At 41.3% G+C, this 26,597-nt stretch overlaps 1 protein-coding gene across 1 annotated transcript in view; it reads right to left on the bottom strand.

Moving 5' to 3' along the window:
• ppip5k2 (diphosphoinositol pentakisphosphate kinase 2) overlaps positions 1-26,597 on the bottom strand; it is a 168,793-nt gene that overhangs the window by 103,653 nt on the left and 38,543 nt on the right. Inside the window, exons 9-12 of the mRNA XM_060837085.1 lie at positions 26,163-26,284; positions 23,425-23,526; positions 19,267-19,353; positions 2,876-2,951 (exon numbers count right to left, since the gene is read on the bottom strand). Of these exons, the coding sequence (XP_060693068.1) occupies positions 2,876-2,951; positions 19,267-19,353; positions 23,425-23,526; positions 26,163-26,284 (387 nt within the window). The remainder of the gene's footprint in view (positions 1-2,875; positions 2,952-19,266; positions 19,354-23,424; positions 23,527-26,162; positions 26,285-26,597) is intronic.

Here is a 26,597-nt window from a genome sequence, read left to right as displayed (position 1 = left end):
ATGGGTCGGTGTTTGTCCAATGTGTGCAGGAGGGTTTCCTGACACAATATGTAGACAGGCCAACAAGAGGTGAGGCTATACTGGATTTGGTTCTAGGTAATGAACCAGGCCAGGTGTTAGACTTGGAGGTAGGTGAGCACTTCGGGGACAGTGACCACAACTCGGTGACTTTTACTTTAGTGATGGAGAGGGATAAGTGTGTGCCGCAGGGCAAGAGTTATAGCTGGGGGCAGGGAAATTATGATGCAGTGAGGCATGACTTAGGATGTGTGGATTGGAAAAACAGGCTTCAAGAGAAGAACACTAATGAGATGTGGGGATTGTTCAAGGAGCAGCTACTACGTGTCCTTGATGAGTATGTACCAGTCAGGCATGGTGTAAAGGGCCTTGTGAGGCAGCCGTGGTTTAGTAAGGAATTGGAATCCCTTGTGAAAGGGAAGAAGGCAGCATATGTAAAGATGAGGCGTGAAGGTTCAGTTGGGGCGATAGAGAGTTATAAGGTAGCCAGGAAGGATCTAAAGAGAGAGCTAAGAGAAGCGAGAAGGGGACATGAAAAGTCTTTAGCTGGTAGGATTAGGGAAAACCCAAAGGCTTTCTATAGGTATGTCAGGAATAAAAGGATGACTAGGGTAGGTATCGGTCCAGTCAAGGATAGTAGTGGGAAGTTGTGTGTGGAGGCGGAGGAGATTGGAGAGACACTAAATCAATACTTTTCATCAGTATTCACTCAGGAACAGGACACTGTTGCTGATGTGAATATGGAGTCACAAATGATTAGAATGGATGGCCTGGAAATATGCAGGGAAGAGGTTCTGGGAATATTGGAGAGGATGAAAATAGACAAGTCTCCTGGGCCTGATGGCATATACCCTAGGATCCTATGGGAAGCTAGGGAGGAGATAGCAGAGCCATTGGCCTGGATTTTTATGTCGTCATTGTCAACGGGAATAGTACCAGAGGACTGGAGGATAGCGAATGTGGTCCCCTTGTTCAAGAAAGGGAGTAGGGATAGCCCTAGTAACTATAGGCCAGTGAGTCTGACTTCAGTGGTGGGCAAAGTCTTAGAGAGAATGGTAAGGGATAAGATTTATGAACATCTGGATAGGAATAACGTGATCAAGGATAGCCAGCATGGTTTTGTGAAGGGCAGGTCGTGCCTCACAAACCTAATTGAGTTCTTTGAGAAGGTGACTAAGGAAGTGGACGAGGGTAAAGCAGTAGATGTTGTGTATATGGATTTTAGTAAGGCGTTCGATAAGGTTCCCCATGGTAGGCTAATGCTAAAACTACGGAGGTATGGCATTGAGGATACATTAGAGGTTTGGATTAGGAATTGGCTGGCTGGAAGGAGACAGAGGGTAGTAGTTGATGGACTATGTTCATCTTGGAGTGCAGTTACTAGCGGTGTACCACAAGGATCTGTTTTGGGACCATTGCTTTTTGTTATCTTTATAAATGATCTAGAGGAAGGGCTTGAAAGCTGGGTAAGCAAGTTTGCGGATGACACAAAAGTCGGTGGAGTTGTGGATCGTGAGGAAGGAAGTGGTAGGTTACAGCGGGATATAGATAAGTTGCAGAGCTGGGCTGAAATGTGGCAAATGGAATTCAATGTAGCTAAGTGTGAAGTCATTCACTTTGGTAGGAGTAACAAGAAGGTGGATTACTGGGCTAATGGTAGGCTACTTGGTAGTGTGGATGAGCAGAGGGATCTTGGTGTCCATGTACACAGATCTCTGAAAGTTGCCACCCAGGTAAATAGTGCTGTGAGGAAGGCATATGGTGTATTGGGCTTTATTGGTAGAGGAATTGAGTTCCGGAGTCCTGAGGTCATGTTGCAACTGTATAAGACCCTGGTGCAGCCTCATCTGGAGTATTGTGTGCAGTTTTGGTCGCCATACTATAGGAAGGATGTGGAGGCATTGGAACGAGTGCAGAGGAGGTTTACCAGGATGTTGCCTGGAATGGTAGGAAAATCTTATGAGGAAAGGCTGAGGCACTTGGGGCTGTTCTCATTGGAGAAGAGAAGGTTTAGGGGAGATTTGATAGAGGTGTATAAGATGATTAGGGGTTTAGATAGGGTCGACACTGAGAACCTTTTACCGCTAATGGAGTCAGGTGTTACTAGGGGACATAGCTTTAAATTAAGGGGTGGTAGGTATAGGACAGATGTTAGGGGTAGATTCTTTACACAGCGGGTTGTGAGTTCATGGAATGCCCTGCCAGTAGCAGTGGTGAACTCTCCTTCTTTATGGTCATTTAAGCAGGCATTGGATAGGCATTTGGAAGTTATTGGGCTAGTGTAGGTTAGGTAGGATTCGGTCGGCGCAACATCGAGGGCCGAAGGGCCTGTACTGCGCTGTATCTTTCTATGTTCTATGTTAACACCCAGACCCCTCTGCCTCTCAGAGAACTTATATTTTCAAATTAAAAACTTAGTCAGTTAACTAGTTTTACACCTTCACCAAATAAATCATTTTATAATAAATAAAAACATTGCTGAAAGAAACCTGGATTATGAAAGCATTGTCCACTCATATAGAAAAAATACGAGTGGACTAATCAGAAATTAGGTAAAACAATTAAATTTAAAAAGCAAAAGAGAAAGTGCATCAGGTTAATGTTTAAGTATCAAATGTTTGTTTACATTTAAGTGTTAGGCATTGAATTCTAGTTGTAGAAAATAAAAATCAATCACGCAGCATGTCTTGTCCACACTCTCATTAGGTCAGAGGGCAAAACAGTTGAGAGGGTGTGGATTGTATATCCACACTGGTCAATGCTATCAATGTAGTTCTGTTTTCCTTTCTGTAATACCCAAAATGGTACACTATGAGTGGTATACTTCAAATTATTCTTAAAAATTATAAAGACTTGCCTGCAGTTGCTTCGGCTTCTTTAACTTTATTTTTCCTGCTTTGTATCCACTGTATTTTTCAAACAGTTCAAAAAATCTACATATTAATAAAAACAAGTAGTTAGGGTAGGGAGAAGATGAAAAGAGAAAATATCAACAGAAGAGTATTAAAAGTGTTTACTAAAATAAAATCATTCACACAATATGCCTTTTTTACGCTCTCATTAGGAATTCAGTTTCTGTTTTAATTGTGACAAATATCAAGGCATCAAAAGAATGTACCCTTAAGACAGGCAGTTCTGTGATACTTAAATGAGGTTCTTTGCTCAAGATTTTGGCGGTAATTCAAAATAAATGCTCTGCAGTAAAATAGAGGGAAGCTGTTGGAAATCGAGATTAGAGTGGTGTTGGAAAAGCACAGCATGTCAGGCAGCATCCGAAGAGCAGGAAAATCAATGTTTTGGGCAAAAGCCCTTCATCAGGAACGAGGCTGGGGGCCCCGGGGGTGCAGAGATAAGTGGGAGGGAGGTGGGGCTGGGGGAAGGTAGCTGAGAGTGCAATAGGTGAATGGAAGCGGGGGTGAAGGTGATAGGTCAGAGAGGAGGGTAGAGCATACAGGTGGGAAGGAAGATCAACAGGTAGGACAGGTCATGAGGATGGTTTTGAGCTGGAAGGTTGAACTGGGGTAAAGTGGGGGGAGACCTTCCAGCTTAGCACTGTCCTCATGAACTGTCCCTCCTGTCAATTTTCCTTCCCATCTATCAACTTCACCCTCCTCTCCGACCTTACACCTTCACCCCCCACCTCCATCCACCTATTGCACTCACAGCTACCTTCGCCCGAGCCCCACTCCCCTCCCAGTTATCTCTCCATCCCAGAGGCTCCCAACCTCATTCCTGATGAAGGGTTATGGCCCGAAACATCGATTTTCCTGCTCCTCGGATGCTGCCTGACCTGCTATGTTTTTCCTGCACCACTCTAATCTTGACTCTGATCTGCAGTACCCACTTCTGCCTAGAAGCTATTTGAAAGTCAGGAAACCTGACATAAATAAATGCTCAAAGCTATTTTCTCATTACTGAGGGGAATGTTGTGGTTAGAGTACGTGTCACAAATTTGGAGGTGTGAACATCAAGAAATCAAAGCTAGTGACGTTATGGCTGCTTCTGATCGCCTTTATCACCAGAATTCCAATGAACAGTCACAGCAGCAAGCATCTGCTGTGGAGGTGACTGCAAGTGAGTAAATGAGCAGGAAGTGATAAAATAATGAGGATACTGGAGATTTGAAGTAAAGAAAAGTTCTGTAGAAACTAGTCTAGTAATATTTGTGCAGAGGGAAATAAATGTCATGTTTTGAATCTGGTATTGATTTTCTTTGGAACTGAAGGACGGTTTGTATGCCCTTGCCAAAAGGCACACAACACCAGGTTAGAGTCCAATAGGTTTATTTGGAAGTACCAATTATCCAAATATCAATTATCTGAATTTCGGATTATCCAAAGGAGACCCCAAGGTCCCGATAGAAGCATTACATCAAGGGCCATGATCGCATTTTTCGTTATAGGTACAATGAATAAAAATGAACTTGGCTTACTGAAATACTGCTGAGAACAGTCCTGGAGAGTTCAACACCGTCTCCAAATGACTGACCTTCTGCCCCTCTCTTTCCCCCGCTTTCTGTGGAGTTCTACATAGGGCTGAACCCTAAACCCTACTTCCCCAGATAATCTCTCCAACATTGTCCTGTACAGGGCAAAGATGGAACTTGTCAAAAATTTGGGGGTGGGGCGGGGCTGGTGGAGTTGGGGGGTGGGATTCAGTTGCAAGGCGGGGGCACGGATGGTGGGTGGGGGTGGATGGAGTGTGTGGGGTTAGTAGACGGGCGGGGCAGATGTGGATGGGGCTGAGGTGCAAGTGGTGGGGGATGGATGGATTTGGGGCGGGGTGAGGGCAGACAATGTTGGGGGTGGGCAGGAACGCACACACATCGTGCTGCTGCCTAGACTCCTGCACGGGGAGCAGACTTCACAGAAAACTGAGCCCCAGAGGAAAATCAATTTACCAAATAATCAATTATCTGAATGGAATAGTGCCTGCCCATCTTGTTCATATAATTGAGGTTCCTCTTCACAAGGTTTTGGAACACTGCTCCTTCGTCAGATAACTAGTGGAATAGGATGACTAGCTACTTGACAAAGGAGCAGCGCACCGAAAGCTTGTATAGGTAGACAACCCTTTATCCGGAACCCGAAAAGCTCCAAAATCCGAAGGTTTTTTGTGAAGTTTTTATCTCATTAACAAGGTTGTTTGGCATGCAAACAGTTAACACCCCTCGAAGCGTGTCACTCAGATGCAACGTATGGGGGAGGCGTGGCCCAGCACTGGCAGGCCTCAATTCTGTCTTGGGGCCTGCTTTTCACAATGAGTCTGCTGTTTGGTATGTTTTTTTTAAATTTCACTGTTGACCTGTCACTTATTCTGAAATTCAAAAGATTCCTAATTCCTAAAACCAGCTGGTTCCAAGCATTTTGGATAAAGGATTTTGTGTACCTATACTTCCAAATAAACCTGTTGGGGACTATAACCTGGTATTGTATGAACTTTGGCTTTGTCCACTCCAGTCCAACACTGGCACCTCCACATCTTGACAAAAGGGAAAGAGGAGCGAGTGGAACAGATGACACACATGCCCAAGGCAAAAGGCAAAAGAAATTCTAAAGATCGTATGTGTGAAAACAGGTGTTAACTGTATGAACTGGTATGAACTGTAGAAAACAGGTCAGCTTTGCCGAGACCAAAACCAAGACACGGGACGGGAGGGAGTTGTATAAAAATGGAAGACAGTTATTTATGATCTAAAGTTGTTGAACATAGTACAGAGTCCTGAAGGTGGCAAAGTGCCTAACAGAAAATCAGGTGCTGTAGCTCCAGTTTTCACTAGGCTTTGCTGCAGCACTACAGGAAGTATTTTTCTCACGCTAACATTCCTATCCTAGGTCTGAGGTTCTGCAGTACTTTGTTTTCATTTTATTCACAGAGTAGTCAAGTTCACAGAAGCCAATACTGATCTAACAGGCGCATACAGCATAGCCTCAGGATTTCTCAAAGTGCTTTAGAGCCAATGATGTAGTGGTAAAGCACTATACTTTTGAAGTGTTACTACTGTGGTGTAGAAAACACTGTAGGAGAAAGTGAGGACTGCAGGTGCTGGAGATCAGAGCTGAAAAATGTGGTGCTGGAAAAGCGCAGCAGGTCAGGCAGCTCCTTCGAAAAAACTGTAGCCAATTTATACAAAGTCCCACAGATGCATTGTGATGTGATCAGATAAATCTGTTTTAGCAACATTTGTTGAGGGGTTTGCATTTGCTGGGATGCCAGGGAGAACATCCATACTCTTATTTGCATGATGTTATGGAATCATTCACTTCTACCCAAAAAGGGCAATGTGACCTCATTTAACATCACACTGAAAATTACACTTCGACAATGTAGCATTCTTTCTGTACTGCAAGAGAAGTGCAAGCCTGTATTTTATGCTCATGTTGCTGTAGTGGGACACAATCCTCTAATTCAGTAATGAGTCTGCCATAAAATAAGCTGTATTAGATTCACACTACAGCTTAGAGACATCCTTCAGGAATCACCAGCAAGGATCTCTAGGGTGATTCATAAGCTATGATCAAGAATGCAGAAACAGACTCAAGGGGCAAACTGAACTGCTCCTGTTAATAGGTTTCAACTGATAACTATGGCGTGTTCAATATAACATTGGGTGAGACAGGAGAAGGTGAAGACTGCAGATGCTGGAGATCAGAGTCAGAAAGTGTGGGGCTGGAAAACCACAGCAGGTCAGGCAGCGTTCAAAGAACAGGAGGGTCGACGTTTCGGGTATTAACCCAACATTGGTTGAGGCAAGGTCGAGAACTGAAGGAAGAAATCATTAAATACTCTTCACCTGATGAACATTCCATTGGAGTGCAGAAGAAAGAGGAGCCTAAAGAGGAGGTCTGTAATACTTGACTAGTTCACCAGCTCACTATTTGGAATCTTAGTGATGTGTTAATTGCTGGACAATTCAATTAGTCACATACAATGGACAAGTTAACGACCTCTGTGCTTTTTCCCCAATAACACAAGCAAATGCTACCCATTTAAAAAGTACTGTATCAATTTGCTTTCAATCAGGTTCTGTCTTCACATTTATTATCAAACAAGTGGCAAACTGAATTCAGTTACTAGTCAAAGATGATGAGCTGGGGATCCAAGATGGCGGCGACCCAGCAAGACTGAGTCCACAGTGCTCTACCCAAAACTTGGGAAAAGTGGGCTATCCACCCCCACCACACTCACTAAACCATTTATAATAGTTGTTAACCTTAAATAGTTACCTATTAGTACATTTAAATAGTCTAATACTAGCTGGAAAATGAGTAAAGGGAAGGGAACAGGCGGCTCTAAGAAAGCAGGGACCCCTCCCCCACCCTCTCCCTCTTCAGCTGCAACAAAGGTGTCTTCAGCTACTTCAGGAGATTTACCAATGAAGATGAGCTTTGAAGAGATGTTTGCCAGGTGGGAGGCGAAGATTGATGCTTTTATCGATGAGTCTCGGCAGAGCAGAGAAGCACTATCAGCCGAGCTGCAGAAGCAGGGCAGAGACATTCAGGAATTGGAGTGCCGAGTCAGAGAGGTGGAGTCGAAGGCCGCAGCCTCAGAGACTGCGATAAAATCAACAGCCGACCACATCCGTTTTCTCGAGAATCGAGTCCAGAACCTAGAAAACCACATTGATGACCTCGAAAATCGATGTCGTAGAAAAAATATTCGGTTGTTGGGCCTTCCCGAGCAGGAAGAGGGAGGCCAGCTGACAGCATTCTTAGAGCATTGGCTGCCACAACTTTTAAATCTGCATAATGGATCAGGCCAGGTAAGGGTGGAATGGGCCTACCGGGTCACAGTACGTGGGCCCGGCTCAACCCAGCGCCCACGCCCGGTCCTGTTCCAGCTGCAGAGCTATAGGGAGAGGCAGATGCTCCTGGAAGCCTCAAGAAATCTGGGAAAAGATCCCCAAGCTATGACCCACAAAGGATCCAGGATCATGCTATTCCAGGACTTCTCCCCAGCTTTGGTCCGAAAGAGGAAGGCATTCGATGAGGCGAAGAAGCGTTTAAGGGACTTAAATATCCAGTACTCCTTACGATATCCAGCGACGCTACGCCTTAGCCACGAAGGATCCATATATAACTTCGGATCACCGGAGAAGGCTAAGGAATTCTTGGACTCTCTTAAATAAGCTGTAAGAGATTGTGGACGCTGGTCTGCCTTTCCCATTATTTTGGTTTACATCCCTTCATCTTTTCTTATCTTTCCCCCTATGTGTGTATGTATATATATATATATGTTGGGGCGTTTGGTTAATGTTGATGGGGGGAGGTGGTTACCTTATTCTATTTTACTTCTGTTTTTAGGAGCAGGGTTGTTTTTCTTTCCCCTGTTATTTTGTGGTATTATATTTAAGTATTACGTGTTGAGATTGTAATCTTATAGTTATATATGGTATTAATATTCCCAAATATATTTAGATGTGGGTGTGGGTGGGGGTGGGGTGTTCACTGTTAACTCTAGCTTTATATTATATTTGAATTCTCCTCATTTTATTGAGGAACACCTGGGTCAAGGGTGGGGCACTGGTTGGAAGAGGGTAAGATGGACTGTGGGAGAGGAAGTGACGCTCCCTGGGAACAAGGGAGAAAATCTCCAATTCGGAATGTTTTATATTTTTTATATTTAGAAAGAGTTTTTTGTTATATTGTTTTGAGTGTATCAGAGAATCTTTACTTTTGTAAATCTTGTATGCTCCATGCTCGGGATGTTCTAGATAGGGTTCCCCCTCCCGAGGGGTCTCGGATCTGTCCAGATGATTATGGCTGAACAGTCGGTTAAGTGGTGCACCTGGAATGTCAGGGGGAGTAATTCGCCAGTTAAAAGGAAGAAAATATTATCAAATCTTAAGAAGGAGAGAGTTGATATAGCTCTCCTACAGGAGACACACCTGTCGGATAAAGAACACTTAAAATTACGACAGGGCGGATTTGATCAGGCCTTTTTCTCCTCTTTTAATTCAAAAAGCAGGGGAGTCGTTATCCTTGTCCGGAAGAACTTCCCTTTGAAAATTCTAAATCAGATAAAAGACGAATCTGGACGATATATTTTGATTAAAGCCCTCATAAATGGAGAGGAATATGGGATCTTAAATGTATACTGCCCCCCGGCACACCCCTTTAAATTCATAACGGAAGCTTTTTCAAAACTGATGGCCTTTGGTGCCCGTCATACAGTTATAGGGGGAGACTTTAATTGTATTATGGATCCGGAAATAGACAGGATTCCCAAGAGTGCCGCTGGAGTATCTCCCAGATCTAGACAACTGGCGGACCTGAATAAAGAATTAGGATTGGTAGATGTATGGAGATGTCTCCATCCACAGGGTAGAGATTTTTCTTTCTACTCTAATCCACATAAATGTCACACAAGAATTGATATGTTTTTTGCCCCATCGATTTTTCTAAACTCTATAGCAACCTGTAAAATAGGTACTATAGCAATCTCTGACCATGCCGCTGTATACATGGAAACTAAGGTAAAGAACAATGGGACATCTGCTCGGCATTGGCGTATGGACCCCTTCCTGATAAAAGATAGCAAATTTTTAAAGTACTTCTCCCAAGAACTTAAAACTTTTTTAGAAATTAATACTGGTACGGCTAGCAATCCGTCAATGATGTGGGAGACCATCAAAGCTTATGCACGAGGTTTGATCATTTCCTATTCAGCGACCCAGAGGAAAATGAAGGGAGAGCAACAGTGTCTGCTCGAAGCTCGCCTAAAAGCAGCCGAAACAGCATACGCTGATAGACCTTCTATCACAAAATTGCAGAGGATTACAGCTCTTAGGACAGCTTTAAACACCGCGCTTACTCAAACGGCTAAAAGGGAAATATTATTTGCGAAACAAAGATTATATGAATATGGCGACAAACCGGGTAGATATTTAGCATTTCTTGCAAAGAAAAAAAAAGCCCCTCAAACTATTCCGACCATCAAGGAAAGTACAGGTACCCTGACTCATGATCATAAAAAGATCAATGCGACCTTTAAAGAATTTTATTCTGAACTATATAGATCGCAGGATTGTGAAGATAGGATTAGGAGGATGCAGTCATTTTTAAAAAATTTGACCTTCCCGGGCCTGACTCCGGAACAGGTGTCGGCCCTAAATACCCCTTTAACAGTCCAACAAATACTTGAGGCAATTAGGCAACTTCAGAGCGGAAAAGCACCGGGCCCGGATGGTTTTCAAGCTGAATTCTATAAAGAATTTACAGGAATATTGGTTGACCCACTTATGGATATGTATAATTTTGCGCATAGTCAGGTCTGTCTCCCGCCCACGCTGAAAGAAGCAAATATTTCTCTTATCCTCAAAAAAGGAAAAGACCCAGAAGATTGTGCATCTTACAGACCAATATCCTTACTAAATGTAGACTTTAAAATTCTCTCAAAAATGTTAGCACTAAGACTAGAAAGGGTACTGCCATATATTATAAAGGAGGACCAGACGGGATTTATTAAGGGCCGCAGATCATCCAATAATATCAGAAGGGTCTTGAATATGATCCAAGCCTGTCATCAGGGAAAGATACCAGGAGTAGTAATTTCATTGGATGCGGAAAAGGCATTTGATAGGGTTGAATGGTCATATTTATTTTACACATTGGAAAGGTTTGGCGTTGGACAGGTGTTTACCAAATGGGTTTCAACATTGTATAATGACCCCAAAGCAGCTGTTATTACTAATGGGTTAAGATCGGATGGCTTCAATGTGGGTAGGGGCTGCCGTCAAGGATGTCCTCTCTCACCATTGTTGTTTACACTGATAATCGAACCATTAGCAGAAACCATCCGGACTGATCCTAATATAATGGCCCTGAGGATTGGTACAGGTAAACACAAAATTACCCTCTATGCAGATGACGTTCTCTTATTCCTCAGTAATCCTTTAATGTCAGTGCCTCGTCTAATTCAAGTTATTAATACATTTAGTGCATTCTCAGGCTATAAAATTAATTTTTCAAAATCGGAAGCCATGCCAATGGGTGGTCTGGCTATGATACCCCACTTAATGGACGGATCCCCTTTTCCCTTCCGTTGGTCCCTGGAGGGCTTCTTATATTTAGGTATTTTTATCACGCCAGTATTTGATCAGCTGTATAGGGCTAATTTTGTACAATTAATGGAAAGGATAAGGCAGGACCTCCAGCGATGGAGAGACCTTCCGATTTCCTGGCTAGGGAGAATAGCATTAATTAAAATGAATGTTCTACCCCGTCTCTTATATCCTATGAGAATGCTCCCGCTGATGCTGCCAAGGCTAGCCCTACGTAAATTATATGGCTGGTTGGGCTCCTTTATTTGGAACCATAGACGGCCCCTTATTAAGCTGAAGAAGCTACAGCTTCCACAGGCAAGGGGAGGACTGGACTTCCCAGACTTTAGGAAATATCAGTTAAGCTCCCTACTAAGTTACATAGCTGATTGGGTTTCATCTGATCCATAATCAATTTGGCTGGATATCGAAGCCTCCCAAGTAAAATACCCACTTATTAACCTTTTATTTTCAGATAAGAGGAAAATCATTACAGACCACTGTAAAAATCCCATAATATTAAACACAATTAAGGCCTGGAATATAATGCGGCAAAATGAGGGTAACTCACATAAAACATCCCCCCATGCACCAATAGTAGGCGCATGGGGATTCCAACCGGGGATTACAGATGCCACCTTTAAACTCTGGAGATCCAGGGGCATCTCATGCTTAGGGGACCTATTTAAAGATGGGATCCTGATGTCCTTTGAGCAGCTGCGTCTGAAATTCGGAATACCTAATGGGGATCTCTTTCGATACTTCCAAGTTCGAGATTATATACAGAGGAAGACTACATTAATAGATAGTCTTTATAAATCAGACAGAGAACGTAATGTCTTACGACCAGCGGGGGCATCCTCCGTTAGTACTATATACCATTTGCTACATGATGGAGTCTCAGGAGACATAGATGACCTGCTTAAAACATGGGAGCAGGACTTGGGGCTAGAAATCTCTGAGGACATGTGGAATGACATTTGGGAAAATGCTAGAAGAATTGCTATCTGTAACAGAACTCAGGCTATCCAACTAAAGATACTTCATAGGGCCCATATAGCTCCGGCTCGACTGGCAAAATTTAAGGCAGGAGCATCTCCAATGTGTCCCAAATGCAAAATAGAGGTGGGTACTCTTGTACATTGTCTGTGGACTTGTCAGAAAATCCGCAGATACTGGACTAAAGTGGCAAATACCCTGACAGAAATTTTAGGAACGGAAATTAGGGTGGACCCTGTATCTCTCCTTTTGGGCTTTTCGAACCTCTCATCTCTGGATATGCATGGGAAGAGACTATTTTCTATTCTCTCTTTCTGTGCAAGGAAAAATATTTTGGTGAACTGGGTGGCTGAGGGCCCCCCTGGACTTTCAAATTGGCACAGATTAATTATGGAATATATCCCCCTTGACTTCCTCACAAATATGGTGCACCGAAAGACTGAATTATTTTATAAAATATGGCAGCCCTTTTTGAATTATATAAATGCAGATATTTCGGCTATCCTAACAAGGGCTTTTATTTAGTGAAGATTTCAGACCGGGCTGCTCCGGGGCCCCTTGGGAGAGGAATCCTGCGCGAATACGGGTTTTATTATATTTGATGTTTATACATTCCGAGCATGTAAGAGACTTAGGTATACACTCTGGTTAGTTATAGGTTAGATTAGTAGAAAGTTGAGTTTTTTTTTTCTTTCTTTTATCGTTTCTTTTTTTTCTTTTTTTGTTTTCTTTCTTTCTCTTTTCTTTGTTAAATTATGACTATTGTATATATGATTTAATTGTACATCAATGTTTGTATTTGAGAGTTTTGTTTATTTTTGTAAATTTGCAAAAATGTTAAATTTCAATAAAAATATCTACAAAAAAAAATGATGAGCTGCAAATGTGACACAAAGTGACACTTTTTTTTAAATGAGGTATGCTGCCTGAACTGCTGTGTATTTCCAGCACCACTCTAATCTAGACTTTTTTTAATCAACAAAATCAACAAAATGAAATTTATTACCATAAATCTTCTGTAAGTATCCATATCTTCAGTGGATTACAAAGTTTTCCAAGTTGTTTGCAAATACCGAACTTGAATATTGCTGCAAAGAGGCATGTAACTAAAGCCCTTTGCTTTACACTCATCAGCAAAATGGTAAGAATGCCAAACTAAAATAGAAATAGTTGGAAAAACACTGCAGGTCTAACAGCACCTAAAGAAGGGTCACTGGACCTGAAACATGAACTCTGATTTCTTTCCACAGATGCTACTAGACCTGCTGAATTTTTCCAGCTACTTTGTTTTTGTTTCTGATTTTCAGCATTTGCAGTTATAGAATCAGATTCATATAGCACGGAAGCAGACTCTTCGGTCCAACTCATCTGCACCGACTAGTCATCCACATCTGGCCTACTCCCATTTGCCAACATTTGGCCCATACTCCTCTCAATCGTTCCTATTCACAGACCCAGCCAAATGCCTTCTAAATGTTGTAATTGTACCAATGTCCATCAAACCCTCTGACAGTTCATTCCATACAAGCATCGCCCTCTGCATGAAAAATTTGCCCTTTTAAAATCTTTTCTCTCTCATCATAACCCAGTTTTGGATTCCCCTACCCTAGGAAGATGATCATAGTAATTCACCCTATTTATGCCTCTCAAGAATTTAGAAAACTCTATAACAGTCACCCCTCAGGCTCTGATGTTCCAGGGAAAAAAGGCCGAGTCTATTCAACCTTTCCCTATAAAAACTAAGACCACAAGAAACTAGAGAGTCGAGAATTCAGCTCAGTCCATCACGCAAACCAGCCTTCCATCCATTGACTTCATCAATATTTCCTGTTGCCTCAGAAACGCAAACAACATAATCAAAGATCCTTCCCACCAGTCATATCCTCTTCTGTCAGGTAGAAGTCTGAATAAATGTAAAAACAGATTTAAGAATAGCTTCTTCCCCACTGTTATCAGACTTTTGAACAGACCTCTCAGATGTTAATATTGATCTCATTCTCTCTGCAGCTTAACACCACTTTCTGGACTCTGTTCTACAACCCTGATGCACTTTGTATGGTGTGATTTGCTCATACAGCATGGAAAACAACACTTTTCACTGTACTTAGGTCAACAATCAAATCAAATCCTATCCTCCAGTCTCTGCACCATCCTTGTAAGTCCTTTCTGAACCCTCTCAAATTTAACAACATCCTTTAATAGGAGGGCAACCAGATCGTATGCACTACTTTAAAGGTGGCCTCATCAAAGTCTTGTCCAGATGCAACATGACGTCTACACCCAATGCTCTGACCAATAAAGGCAATCATGTCAAATGCCTTCTTCACCACCTTGTGTATCTGCGACTCCACTTTCAAGGAACTATGCACCTAAACCCTGAGGTCTCTCATTTCGACAAAACTCCCCAGCGGCCTATCATTAACTATAGATGTCCTACCCTAGTTTGCTTCACCAAAATTCAACACCACACATTTAACTAAATTAAACTCAATTGGCTCATCTGATGAACGTTCTGTTGCATTCTGAAATCATCATCTTCATTTTCCATAACACTACTTATTTTGGTGTCATCCACAGACATACTAGCCATATTCACATTCAAATCATTTATAGAAATAATGAAAAGCAATGAACCCAGCACCGATCTATGTGGCACGCTACTGGGCACAGGCCTCCATTCTGAAAATCAATCCTCAACTACCATCTTCTGTCTCCTACCTTCAAACCAATTTTGTATTCAATTGGCTAGCTCCCCCTGGATCATGTGATCTAACAGTGCTAATCAGTCAATCATGCAGATTGCTGAAGTCCATAGAGACAATGTCTATTGCTCTGCCTTCACCGATCTTCTTCGTCACTTCTTCCACGTTCTTGGTTGCCTTGAATATTTGACTTGCACCCTTTATCCACTGTATCAGCTTTTGCTTGCTCTCATTTTGGTTCCCACCACCCTGCGTAGTTTGCAAGTCAACTTTGACTGAAAAGGAGCTTTTGCACAGAGAAAGCAATAGGAAACTATGGGGTCTCCAGGCACTGAAGTAATTTATAAAAGATGCAAGACTTGAACATATTCCTACGTTGATCACAGCAATTTTCAAGGAACCAAGCTACAAGCTCAACTGGTCATGATAAACTGGTCATTGGTGTTGACTTGAACACTGCTAAGATTATTTAGAACATGCTTTTCAAATGCAAAAAATCAGGTATGTGATCAGGATAGCTAGTGTCCTTTGTAGCACTCTATTCTTGTGTCAAGTTTGCAAGGTAAGCAAATGGGTATGAACTACTTACAAGACTTTTTAAATACCAATTTTAGGGCATGGTATTTACAGAATACTGACTATCATGGTTACGTTTGTGGTAGACATTAGTTTAAAACCCTGTTTTGTATTTGTGTAAGTATGGTGAACTGTCACTTTAAGAGTCTGGGATCATGTGACATAATGACATCATCATCAGCCCTGCTGGGCAAACCACAGCTTAGTCTAACCTTGCTGATTGCTGAGTGCGGCCTTTCTTAATAAATCTCCTGCTGTTTAACACTTCGGCATCTTGGTCCTGAAACCAATTAGCAGATTTCACAACTAACACGTTGAGAAAAAAGGAACAGGAACTGCTCCACCTCAATACTGAATCTAATCATAAAAAAGAGCCTATTGAAAAGGTAAGGAATTCCTTAAAGACACATTCCATGATCACAAATGTATTTTATAGTATTAGATATGCACATATTGTAGAATGTTAAGGTTGTTTAAATCAAACCACATTTTTCATGGAGGTTAACTAAAAGATTAGCAAACACTGCGATTGGATGGATCCTCAGGTTACAGAATTTGTTATGGTGTGTGTGTGTATATATAGCCATTAAATTAGTTGCAAAGTTTTAAGTTAAATGAATATAGATTCTAAAATGGCAGCACAATATTTGAAGGCCATTCTTTTGGCAGAAAGCCCCAAGCTCAGGAACTGCCAGCAAATCAGATTAACCAGCAGTAGGAGAGTCAAATATAGGGAGAAGTCCACAGGGGAACATGACAACTCCAGGAGGACAAGGACCAGATTTTTAGGATAGGGACGGCTCCAAGAGTCCAGGGATTGGAGAGAAGTGGATAGGGGAACCAAATCATAAAGAATAGGCGTTGCAAAAGGGAATGTGATGATGGGTGATATCTTAATGTGTGGGAAAATGTTCCCACATGACATGTCTCCCCTTCTTGCCTTTTCATATGTACTCATTTTTAAACGATCTAATTACTTTCACCCGACTGCTCGTGTTTATGGTTGTTTTAGCATTTGAAATAATTTGTTAAATAGGCTTGTTAACAAAGACTAGCCACGTTATCATACATCAAGAACATTTCTGAACTGACAGCCAGACTACTACGACCACTAGGACTCATAACAGCACACAAACCAACAGCCACTCTCAGCCAACAACTCACCAGGACAAAGGACCCGATACCCAGAATGAGCAAAACCGACATAGTGTACAAAAACCCATGCAAGACTGCACAAAACACTACATAGGACAAACAGGAAGACAGCTAACGATCCATATCCACGAACACCAACTAGCCACGAAACAACACGACCAGCTATCCTTAGTAGCCACACACTCAGATGACAAGCAACATGAGTTCGACTGGGACAACACTACTATTATAGGACAAGCCAAACAGAGAACAGCCAGGGAATTCCTAAAGGCATGGCACTCATCCACAGATTCTATCAACAAACACATCGAACCGGACCCAATATACCGGCCACTGCAGCAGACAGCTGGAACTGACAACCGGAAGCGGCAGAGACAAACTACATAAATGCCGGAGGAAACATCACAGAAGCGCTTCACAGGAGGCTCCCAAGCACTGAGGAAGACACCTAGACTGGGGACGAAACGTCTGCAACACAAATTCCCAGCTCGGCGAACAGATCCACAACAGGCCTGTTTAACAAGCCTGAATAGAATGGAGTTTCTCGGAGTGAAGAATGGAACGCCTTAGTGGGGTTCCCACTTCTATGCTCTTTTTGACATCACTCCTTTCCTGGCTAACAGCAAATCATTCTTGATTCTCTGTGGAGCAGTAGCATAATGCAGATGCCTTTTAAGACCATGACCAATATATCTGTCTTCTGATTCATGGTAACAGAAAGTGGGAAGTTGTCTTCTATATTTGTGCTAGGAACATTGCTATCACAATTTACATCAGTGCTTTTGATTGCAGAATCAGATGTACTACTTCAGATCCCATCCATGCCAAATTGGGGTATTGTTGTTAATAAGAAATTCTGCGACAAAACAAAAAAGGACTGCAACTTTCACAACAGGATTCTATGTAGCAAAATTATTTGAGAATGCACAAATATGAAACAGGGGATTATGATTAACTGTATTGCACCTTATTTAAATAGAATATGGTTTATGATCTGGTCTCCGTAATACAAAAGGAGAAGACAGAAATAAAGTTTGCAAAGATGATATCAGACTGAGAGGTTATAACTGTCTCTCTCAGCCTCTATTGCTACGAGTGTAACACTGCACAAGCCTAGAATACACAAAAATACTACAAAGAATATGATCTCAGCTTTGTTTTGCACTACTAAGTGTTGAGATACTCCACTCAGAGTACTGAAACATTTAATTTGGCACGAATAAGGTATACTGCCTATCTTATGATTTTTACATGAATTAATTCATGGGATGTGGATGTCGCAGGCTAGACCAGCATTTATTGCCCATCCCTTTTTGCCTTTCTGAAGTTTGGGTGGGGAAACAGTCTCTTTAAACTGTTGCTTTCCACTCGGTGCAAGTACATCCATAACACCATAAGGGAGTTTGTTCTGAGATTTGAACCCACTGGCACTGAAGGAATAGTGACATTTTTCGAAGTTAAGATGGGAGTGGCTTTGAGGTGTATTTGCAAGGTGTGCTGTTCCCATGTACCTGCTGCTCTTATCCTTCTAGATAGAAGTGGTTGTGGGTTTCAAAGGTGCTTTGTAAAGAGCCTTAGTGAATTGCTGCAGTGCATCTTAGAGACGGTACACACCGCTGCTACTGAGTGTCACAGGTGGTTATGAGTGAATATTTGTGGATGTGGTACCAAACAAGCGGCTGCATTGTCCTGGGCAGTGTCAAACTTCTTGAATGGTGTTAGAGCTGCACACATCCAGACAAGTGAGGAATATTCCATTGCACTTCTCACTTTTTTCTTGACTATGGTGGACAGGCTTTGGGGACTTGAGAGGTGAATTACTCACCACATGATTCCTAGCTTCAGATGTGCTCTTATAACCACAGTAGTTATGCAGCTGGTTCAACTCAGTTTCTGGTCAATGTTTAGCCAAAGGATGCTAATAGTGGGAGATTCCATGATGATAATGCCATTGAATATCAAGACATGATGGTTAGGTTTTCGCTTGGAAACAGTCATTGCGTGGTAATTGTGTGACATGAATACTACCTGCCACTTGTCAGACCAGAGCTGCATATTATCCACATCTTGCTACATTTTGACATGGACTGTTTCATGATCTGCAGTCATCAATGAAAATCCCCATTCTGACCTTATGATGACAGGGAGATCATTAATTAAGTAGCTGAAGATGGTTGGGCCAAGGACACTAGCCTGACGAATTCTTGGAACGGAGATAACCAATCAACCGACCGACCTCCAAGAACCACAGTCACAGCCCATCTTTCTTTGTGGCAGGCAGCGTTCTCTCTAATTTTTTCTGATGCTCAGACCTCCAAGATCCACATGTGGCAGGGACTTCCAGAATTGGAAGTCAAAGCTCCAATTCACCTTGGCACACCAATCAGTGTGTGGAATGTTTGTGCATGAAGCTGCCCTATCAGCTTAGAGGGAGCATCGATGGCATATGTAATGATTCCAACCAGCAAAATCTTCCCTTATTTCAACTACTTCGAATTTTGCTAGGGCTTCTGATGCAATATATAGTCAGATAATATGATGAAACAAGAAAGTCATAATTTATCAATCTATAGGCTCAAGTTCTAGAAAAGCTAAAGAAGGCTTTTGTGTATATGTTCACACAGATGTTCGTATTTTGTAAAGTGATTTTTGTAGGTTAACTGTTTGGATAAGAAAATAACACAGGAAAGTATATAAAATCCTTAAAAAGAACTGATAAAATTAAAGATTCAACAATGTTTCCACTTAAGTATAAAGAACTAAATGATGCCTTACCTCTGATGCCTGACTTCCATTTTCATTTTTTGCTTGGGAGTTCGATCCCCATGCCGAATGACTGCTATTACACAACGAAGCTCCATCCTGTACAACAAGACATAAAACAGATTAGTTGAATTGAGAGAAATCATGTCAAATTACCTGAGTAGGAATCTACAGTGTACAATTTAGTGGTCCCTCTCTTTTTCTCTGACAGACAGCTCAATTAGAACAAAGGATAAAGAAAATTTACAGCCCTGGAACAGGCTCTTCGGCCCTCCAAGCCTGAGCCGATCCAAATCTATTGTCTAAACCTATCGCCCAATTCCTAAGCATCAGTATCACTCTGCTCCCCACCTACTCAAGCATCTGTCCAGACGCATCTTAAATGAATCTACCGTGCCTGCCTCTACCACATCTGCTGGCAACACGGTCCAGATGCCCATCACCCTCTGTGTGAAGTACTTGCCGCGTGTATCCCCCTTAAACTTTCCACCTCTCACCTTGAAAGCGTGACCTCTCGTTATTAAATCCTTCACTATGAGAAAAAGCTTGTCTCTATCCACCCTGTCTATACCCTTCACGATTTTGTAAACTTCAAATCAGGTCCCCCCTCAATCTCCTTTTTTCTAATGAAAAGGAACCTAACCTGCTCAACCTCTCTTCATAGCTAGCACCTTCCATACCAGGCAACATCCTCGTAAACCTTCTCTGCACCCTCTCCAAAGCGTCCATATCCTTTTGGTAGTGTGGCACCCAGTATTCTAAATGCGGCAGAACCAATGTTGTGTACAATTTTAACAAGACTTGCCAGCTCTTATACTCAATACCCCATCCAATGAAGGCAAGCATACTATATGCCTTCTTGACCACTCTATCCAGCTGTGCAGCAACCTTCAGGGTACAATGGACCTGCACTCCCAGATCTCTCTGCCCATCAACTTTTCTCAACGCTCTTCCGTTCACTGTATAATTTGCTCTAGAATTAGTCTTGCCTAAATGCATCATTTCTCATTTGTCTGAATTGAAATCCATCTGCCACTTTTTCATCCAACTCTCCAGTCTATCTATATCCTCCTGTATTCTTTGACAGTCCCTTATGCTTTCTGCTACTCCACCAATCTTTGTGTCATCTGCAAACTTGGTGATCATACCAACAGTGCCCTCTTCTAGATCATTTATGTATATCACAAACAACAGTGGCCCCAACACTGACCCCTGTGAATACCACTGGTCACCTTTCTCCATTTTGAGGAATTCCCTTCAACTACTACTCTGTCTCTGTTGCTCAACCAGTTCTTTATCCAACTAGCTAGAACGCCCTGCACACCATGTGACTTCACTTTCTCCATTAGTCTACCATGGGGAACCTTATCAAATGCCTTACTAAAGTCCATGTATATGACATCAATAGCCCTTCCTTCATCTATCAACTTGGTCACTTATTGTTATAAATTCCCCAGAACAAATAAATAATCCAGATCTGCCAGTTACAAAGCAGCCTATAAAGTAAAAGGGATTATGAAAGGAAATTTGCCAGGGACATCAAAATCAATAAGAAATTTTATAGTTACATAAAGGGAAGTCAGATGGTCAACAGCAATGTAGACCCACTATCTTTATCTTTATAAATGATCTAGAGGAAGGACTTGAAAGCTGGGTAAGCAAGTTTGCGGATGACACAAAGGTCGGTGGAGTTGTGGATCGTGAGGAAGGAAGTGGTAGGTTACAGCGGGATATAGGTAAGTTGCAGAGCTGGGCAGAAATGTGGCAAATGGGATTCAATGTAGCTAAGTGCGAAGTCGTTCACTTTGGTAGGAATAACAAGATGATGGATTACTGGGCTAATGGTAGGCTACTTGGTAGTGTGGATGAGCAGAGGGATCTTGGTGTCCATGTACACAGATCTCTGAAAGTTGCCACCCAGGTAAATAGTGCTGTGAGGAAGGCATATGGTGTACTGGGCTTTATTGGCAGAGGAATTGAGTTCCGGAGTCCTGAGGTCATGTTGCAGTTGTATAAGACTCTGGTGAGGCCTCATCTGGAGTATTGTGTGCAGTTTTGGTCGCCATACTATAGGAAGGATGTGGAAGCTTTAGAACGAGTGCAGAGGAGGTTTACCAGGATGTTGCCTGGAATGGTAGGAAAATCTTATGAGGAAAGGCTGAGGCACTTGGGGCTGTTCTCATTGGAGAAGAGAAGGTTTAGGGGAGATCTGATAGAAGTGTATAAGATGATTAGGGGTTTAGATAGGGTAGATACTAAGAACCTTTTACCGCTAATGGAGTCAGGTGTTACTAGGGGACATAGCTTTAAATTAAGGGGTGGTAGGTATAGGACAGATGTTAGGGGTAGATTCTTCACACAGCGGGTTGTGAGTTCATGGAATGCCCTGCCCGTATCAGTGGTGAACTCTCCTTCTTTATGGTCATTTAAGCGGGCATTGGATAGGCACTTGGAAGTTATTGGGCTAGTATAGGTTAGGTAGGATTCGGTCGGCGCAACATCGAGGGCCGAAGGGCCTGTACTGCGCTGTATCCTTCTATGTTCTATGTTCTATAAAGACTGAAAGTGGGGATATTGGGGATAAGTGGGGAAATGGCAGACATATTGAATAATTCCTTTGCCTTAATATGAATAAAATATTGATTCATTACCAATGATTTATTTATTGATTGTATTTTCAAGGTATATGTGACAACGAAAAGTGTTTTATTGCTACAATGTGAAATCATTTGGAGGAACAACAAGGATAGATATGGGAGACGTCCCCCTACAATGGGAAATTACACATGCTTTTTAAGAACAGTGAAATGGAAAATCAGAATTACAGACCAGTCTAACATGTGTGGTGAGGAAACTGTGGTAGTCTATAATCAAGGATGGAGTTAACTGAACACTTTGAAATTTTTCCATTAATCACGGAGAGGCAGTAAGGATGGTGACAGAGAAATGATGCCTAACAAACCTCACTGAGATTTTTGAATAGGTGGCTATGGTAATGGACAGGGAACATCTACGGATTTTGCTTGTATGGGCTGCCAAAAGGCATTTGATAATGTTCTACATTGATCAGGTAAATTTGAGGACGCATTGCTGACATAGCTGGGAAATTGTTAGAGTGGCAGGTGACAGAAAGTACAGATACTGGACAGGTACTCAAACCAGTGAGATGTGGCAAGTGGTGTCCACAAGGATCTGTGTTAGCGTTCAATTATTCACTATTTTTTATTATTACCTTGGATGATGGCAAAAAAAAGTCATGTATCCAAATTTGATGATACAAAGTTAGGTTGTGTTGTACACAGTATAGATAATTGCATAAAATTACAAGGGGTTATTGATAGATTAAGTGAATGGGCAAAAATGTAGCATTTGGAGTTCAAAGTATGAGGCAATCCATTTTGCACTAGTAAATTATAAATCAGGGTTCTTTCTAGATGGTATAAAGTTAATTACAGTGAACGTCCAGAGATCTGGAGTTCAAGTGCATAGATCTTTAAAATGTCACGAACAGGTGGAGAAAATAGTCAAGATAAATAATGGAATGCTAGCCTTTATACCTAAAAGACTGGACTATCAGGATGCAGAGGTTATACAAAACCCTGGTCAGACCCCACTTGGGAGTACTAAGAGAAGATCTAGTCAGCACACCTTAAGAAGGATATATTGGCCTTGGAAAGAGTGCATGGAGGTTTACAAGAATGATATCTGGACTTCAGGGGTTAAGTTATAAGTAGAGATCATATAAATTAGGCCTGTTTTCTGAAGAATTTAGAAGAATAAGAGGTGATCTGAACAAAGTCTTCAACATATTAACAGGTAAAGATAGAGTAAATAAAGATAAACTGTAACCATTGACTGGAGATTTTAGAACTAGCAGGCATTCAGGACAGATTCTAGGAAGTACTTCTGCACACAAAGGGTGGTATATGTTTGGTATGTCTTCCACAAACAGCAGTGGATGCTGGATCAGTGCTTAATTTTAAGGCTGAGAAAAGTATTTTTTTTAAAGAGGAAAATATTAAGGGATGTGGGCCAAAGGCAGATATATGGAGTTAGGCCACAGATCAGCCATAATCTAAGTGAATGGTGGAACAGGTTCAAGGGCTGAATGGCCTACTCTTGTTCAGAAGCTCTTCGCATATATAATATTAAAATTGATCACATCCTCACATAGTGCCAGATGTAGTGGGTACGATAGGAATGTTCTCCACCTCAGTTGGGACAGACCACGGAATTTGAAACTGTGGAGCTAACTCCCGCATAATAATATTTCTGTAAAATAGACAAGATTTTCATGAATAAAACAGCAAATCAGCAGTGAAATAACTTTAAATTCAATTCCATCCAACATTCCATTCAGCCTGTGTACTGAAATGAGAAATTCAAAACAGCCTGGTATTTTTGTAATGCACAAAGAGATTGGCCTCTTCAGCATCTGGGTGCAACTTCTACTCATTTTCTTAAGTGAAGTTTTGATTCCACTTTCTGCTCAAAAGTATTTATATGGACTTATGCAGAGGATAGAAATATAGTATTAAAAGGCTATGGAAACATGGTTATGAAATTGGCTGAGAGACGGGTAACAGAAAGAAATCGGGGAAGTAGATGTTCTTTTACCAGCTTTATTGATAAATGCAGTGGGATCCACCAGATGTCAGTACGGAGGAACCTAGATATCCCAATGACACGGACGGGGAGTATTTTGTTCAAATTACTGAATGTTTGGATAATCGAATGCCGGACAACACAGCTTAGCTAAGCATCGGGACCTTGCAATCTTGTTTGGATAATCCAAAATTTGGATAATCGAGGTTCCTCTGTATTAAAAACATTGCTTTTCTTGTTTTATACAAAATGATGTGAACTTGGGTAGAGGGAGCAGGAAAATCAATGTATAACCTCATCAGGAATGAGCTCCTGATGAAAAGCTTATGCTCAAAACGTCGATTCCCCTGCTCCTTGGATGCTGCCTGACCAGCTGTGCTTTTCCAGCACCACACCCTTCCACAATGATCTCCAGCATCCGCAGTCCTCACTTTCTCCTTGGGTATAGGGAATACAATTTTGAAACTTAAAAATAGAGCTTGTGACAGCACAATTAGTAACAAGCACAACAGTATCAGAAAAAAACTAGTAAAAATGGATGAAGCACGAGAGATATAATTTTAAATGGATATTGAGAATTGATGCATTTTGATGAAATATCATTCTGCAACAATATGAACTGTTATGTTGAGGGAAACAGTAGAGACCTAGGTAAGTATAATCAGATATTTGAAGGTAGGAGGGCAAGTTGATAAAAATTAAGAAAGCAGATTACAACATTGCAATGAATATAAAAATGAAGACGTTGCATTAAATATTTAAAACTCTTGAGTAATGTTGCAGCTGGAGTATGGAGTACAATTCTGCATATCAAAGAACAACAATGTCCTGGAGAAGATACCAAGTAGAGAGAGTGCAGTTAAGTGGAGAGTTTAGAAAAGCTTAGAGCAAGGGAATAAGCAATAAAGATATTAAAAATTATGAGAGCTTTTAATAGAGGAAAGTATAGAGAAAATAACAAATAAATGAACTGGAGGTGAAATTTTGTACACAGAAGATCTGGACAATGTTTTATAAAATGATTTTTTACATAACACTTTGACCATCATTTATACATTCAGTAGTGGTAAGCTTTTGCTGCACATTGAACACTTAGAAAACACTCGTGATTGGCCAAAGCCCCAGCACTGGTTTAATGATCATGCATAAAAATCATGTTTTTGAGCATGTGACTAGAAGAAAGGATAAGGGAGAACCAGTGGATGTGGCATATTTGATTTTTCAGAGTGTTGGAGGTGTTATACATGGCCTTTGTAGACCACACCCGGAGTAACACAAAGTTTAGGTCTCCCTATCTAAAGGAGGATATACTGGCCATACAGGAAGGGCACTGGTAGTTCACTAGGCTGATACTAAGGATGGCAGGGCTGTCCTATGAGGTCAGATTGGTTCATCTAGGCCTGTATTCACTAGATTTTAAAGAGATGAGAGGGGATCTGATTGAAACATAAAATTCTAACAAGGCGGAATGGACTGGTGCAGGTAGAATGTTTTCTAATCAGGAGTCACAGTCTCAGGAGATGGGAGATGCCATTTAGTACTGAGATGAGGAAATAGTTATTCACTAAAGGGGAATGAACCAGTGGAATTCTCTATCACATGAGGCTGTGGAGACCAATACACTGAATATATTCATGATATCTTTAAAATCTAAAAAAAACTATCATGAGATATGGGAGAAAGCAGAAGCATGGCATTGTGATATAGGTTTAACCAAGACCATACGGAATAGAAGAGCAGACTCAAAGGGCTGAATGACCTACTCCTATTTTCTACGTTACATGTCGAAATGAAAACCAGTAGGTATACAGTTGATGAATACAGGGAGTCAGTTAATCAGATGAGCCTACAATCAAGACACTATTGTGAAATTATCTTACTCTCCTGTGCACTTCATAATGTAGACCATTACTTAGCTTTACTCTGCCATTGGATATGAGGACAGGTGTTTGCTCCCCTTCCTAAATGCCCTAATACCATGTAGCTTACTAGGCCATTTCAGAAAGCAGTTAGGGATTGATCACGTCATGGATTTATAGGTCAAAATAAATGGTTTTCTTCTTAAAGGGCATTATGACAACTAACAAGAGCTTCTAAGGCAACATTTTCATTCTAAATATTTTACTCATTGAACTTAAATTTGATTAACTTTGTTGGAAAGATTTGAACCCTCATTAAAAATATACCCAGATTTTTTAAAGATCAAGTTAAATATGCTAACATTTGTCTGCAAATACAAGTAATCAATCCTAAAGCTGTTAAATATTCAATCTTGTGGCAGCAAAAAAAAACAAAAATCTTACCCCAAAATCTTTGCACAATCATCATAATACTTCATGGAATTCTTAACAAAGCTAAAGCCATTAACATCACAGACATAGGATTGGCCATTAGCTCGTAACAGGTCAAAGCCACAAACAGTTTGCTATCAAAATTAAGACAGGCAGAGGAAAATGATCAATTCAGCAATATTAAATACAAATGCAAGGAAAAGTTTTTAGAAATTATTTTAAGACAACGCTACATAATACTGTAACTTGATTATAATTATAACGAGATACAAGCAATTGGTTTGTGATACAGAATGTGAGCATTGGTGAAAAAAAGACAACTGTCAAATCTTTATCTTGCACTCATCAGGACAATTCCAGAGAATACTAATGTAAATTTATGTTATACATTTAAATTGCACAAATGCAGATTGCTGATTGAATTGCAAGCGGCATCCCTAATTGATC

This window comes from Hemiscyllium ocellatum, chromosome 2, assembly GCF_020745735.1.
Source record: "Hemiscyllium ocellatum isolate sHemOce1 chromosome 2, sHemOce1.pat.X.cur, whole genome shotgun sequence".
Classification (NCBI taxonomy): domain Eukaryota; kingdom Metazoa; phylum Chordata; class Chondrichthyes; order Orectolobiformes; family Hemiscylliidae; genus Hemiscyllium; species Hemiscyllium ocellatum.
Note: the sequence above shows the minus strand (reverse complement) of the source record. Positions and strands in the feature narration are given on the sequence as shown.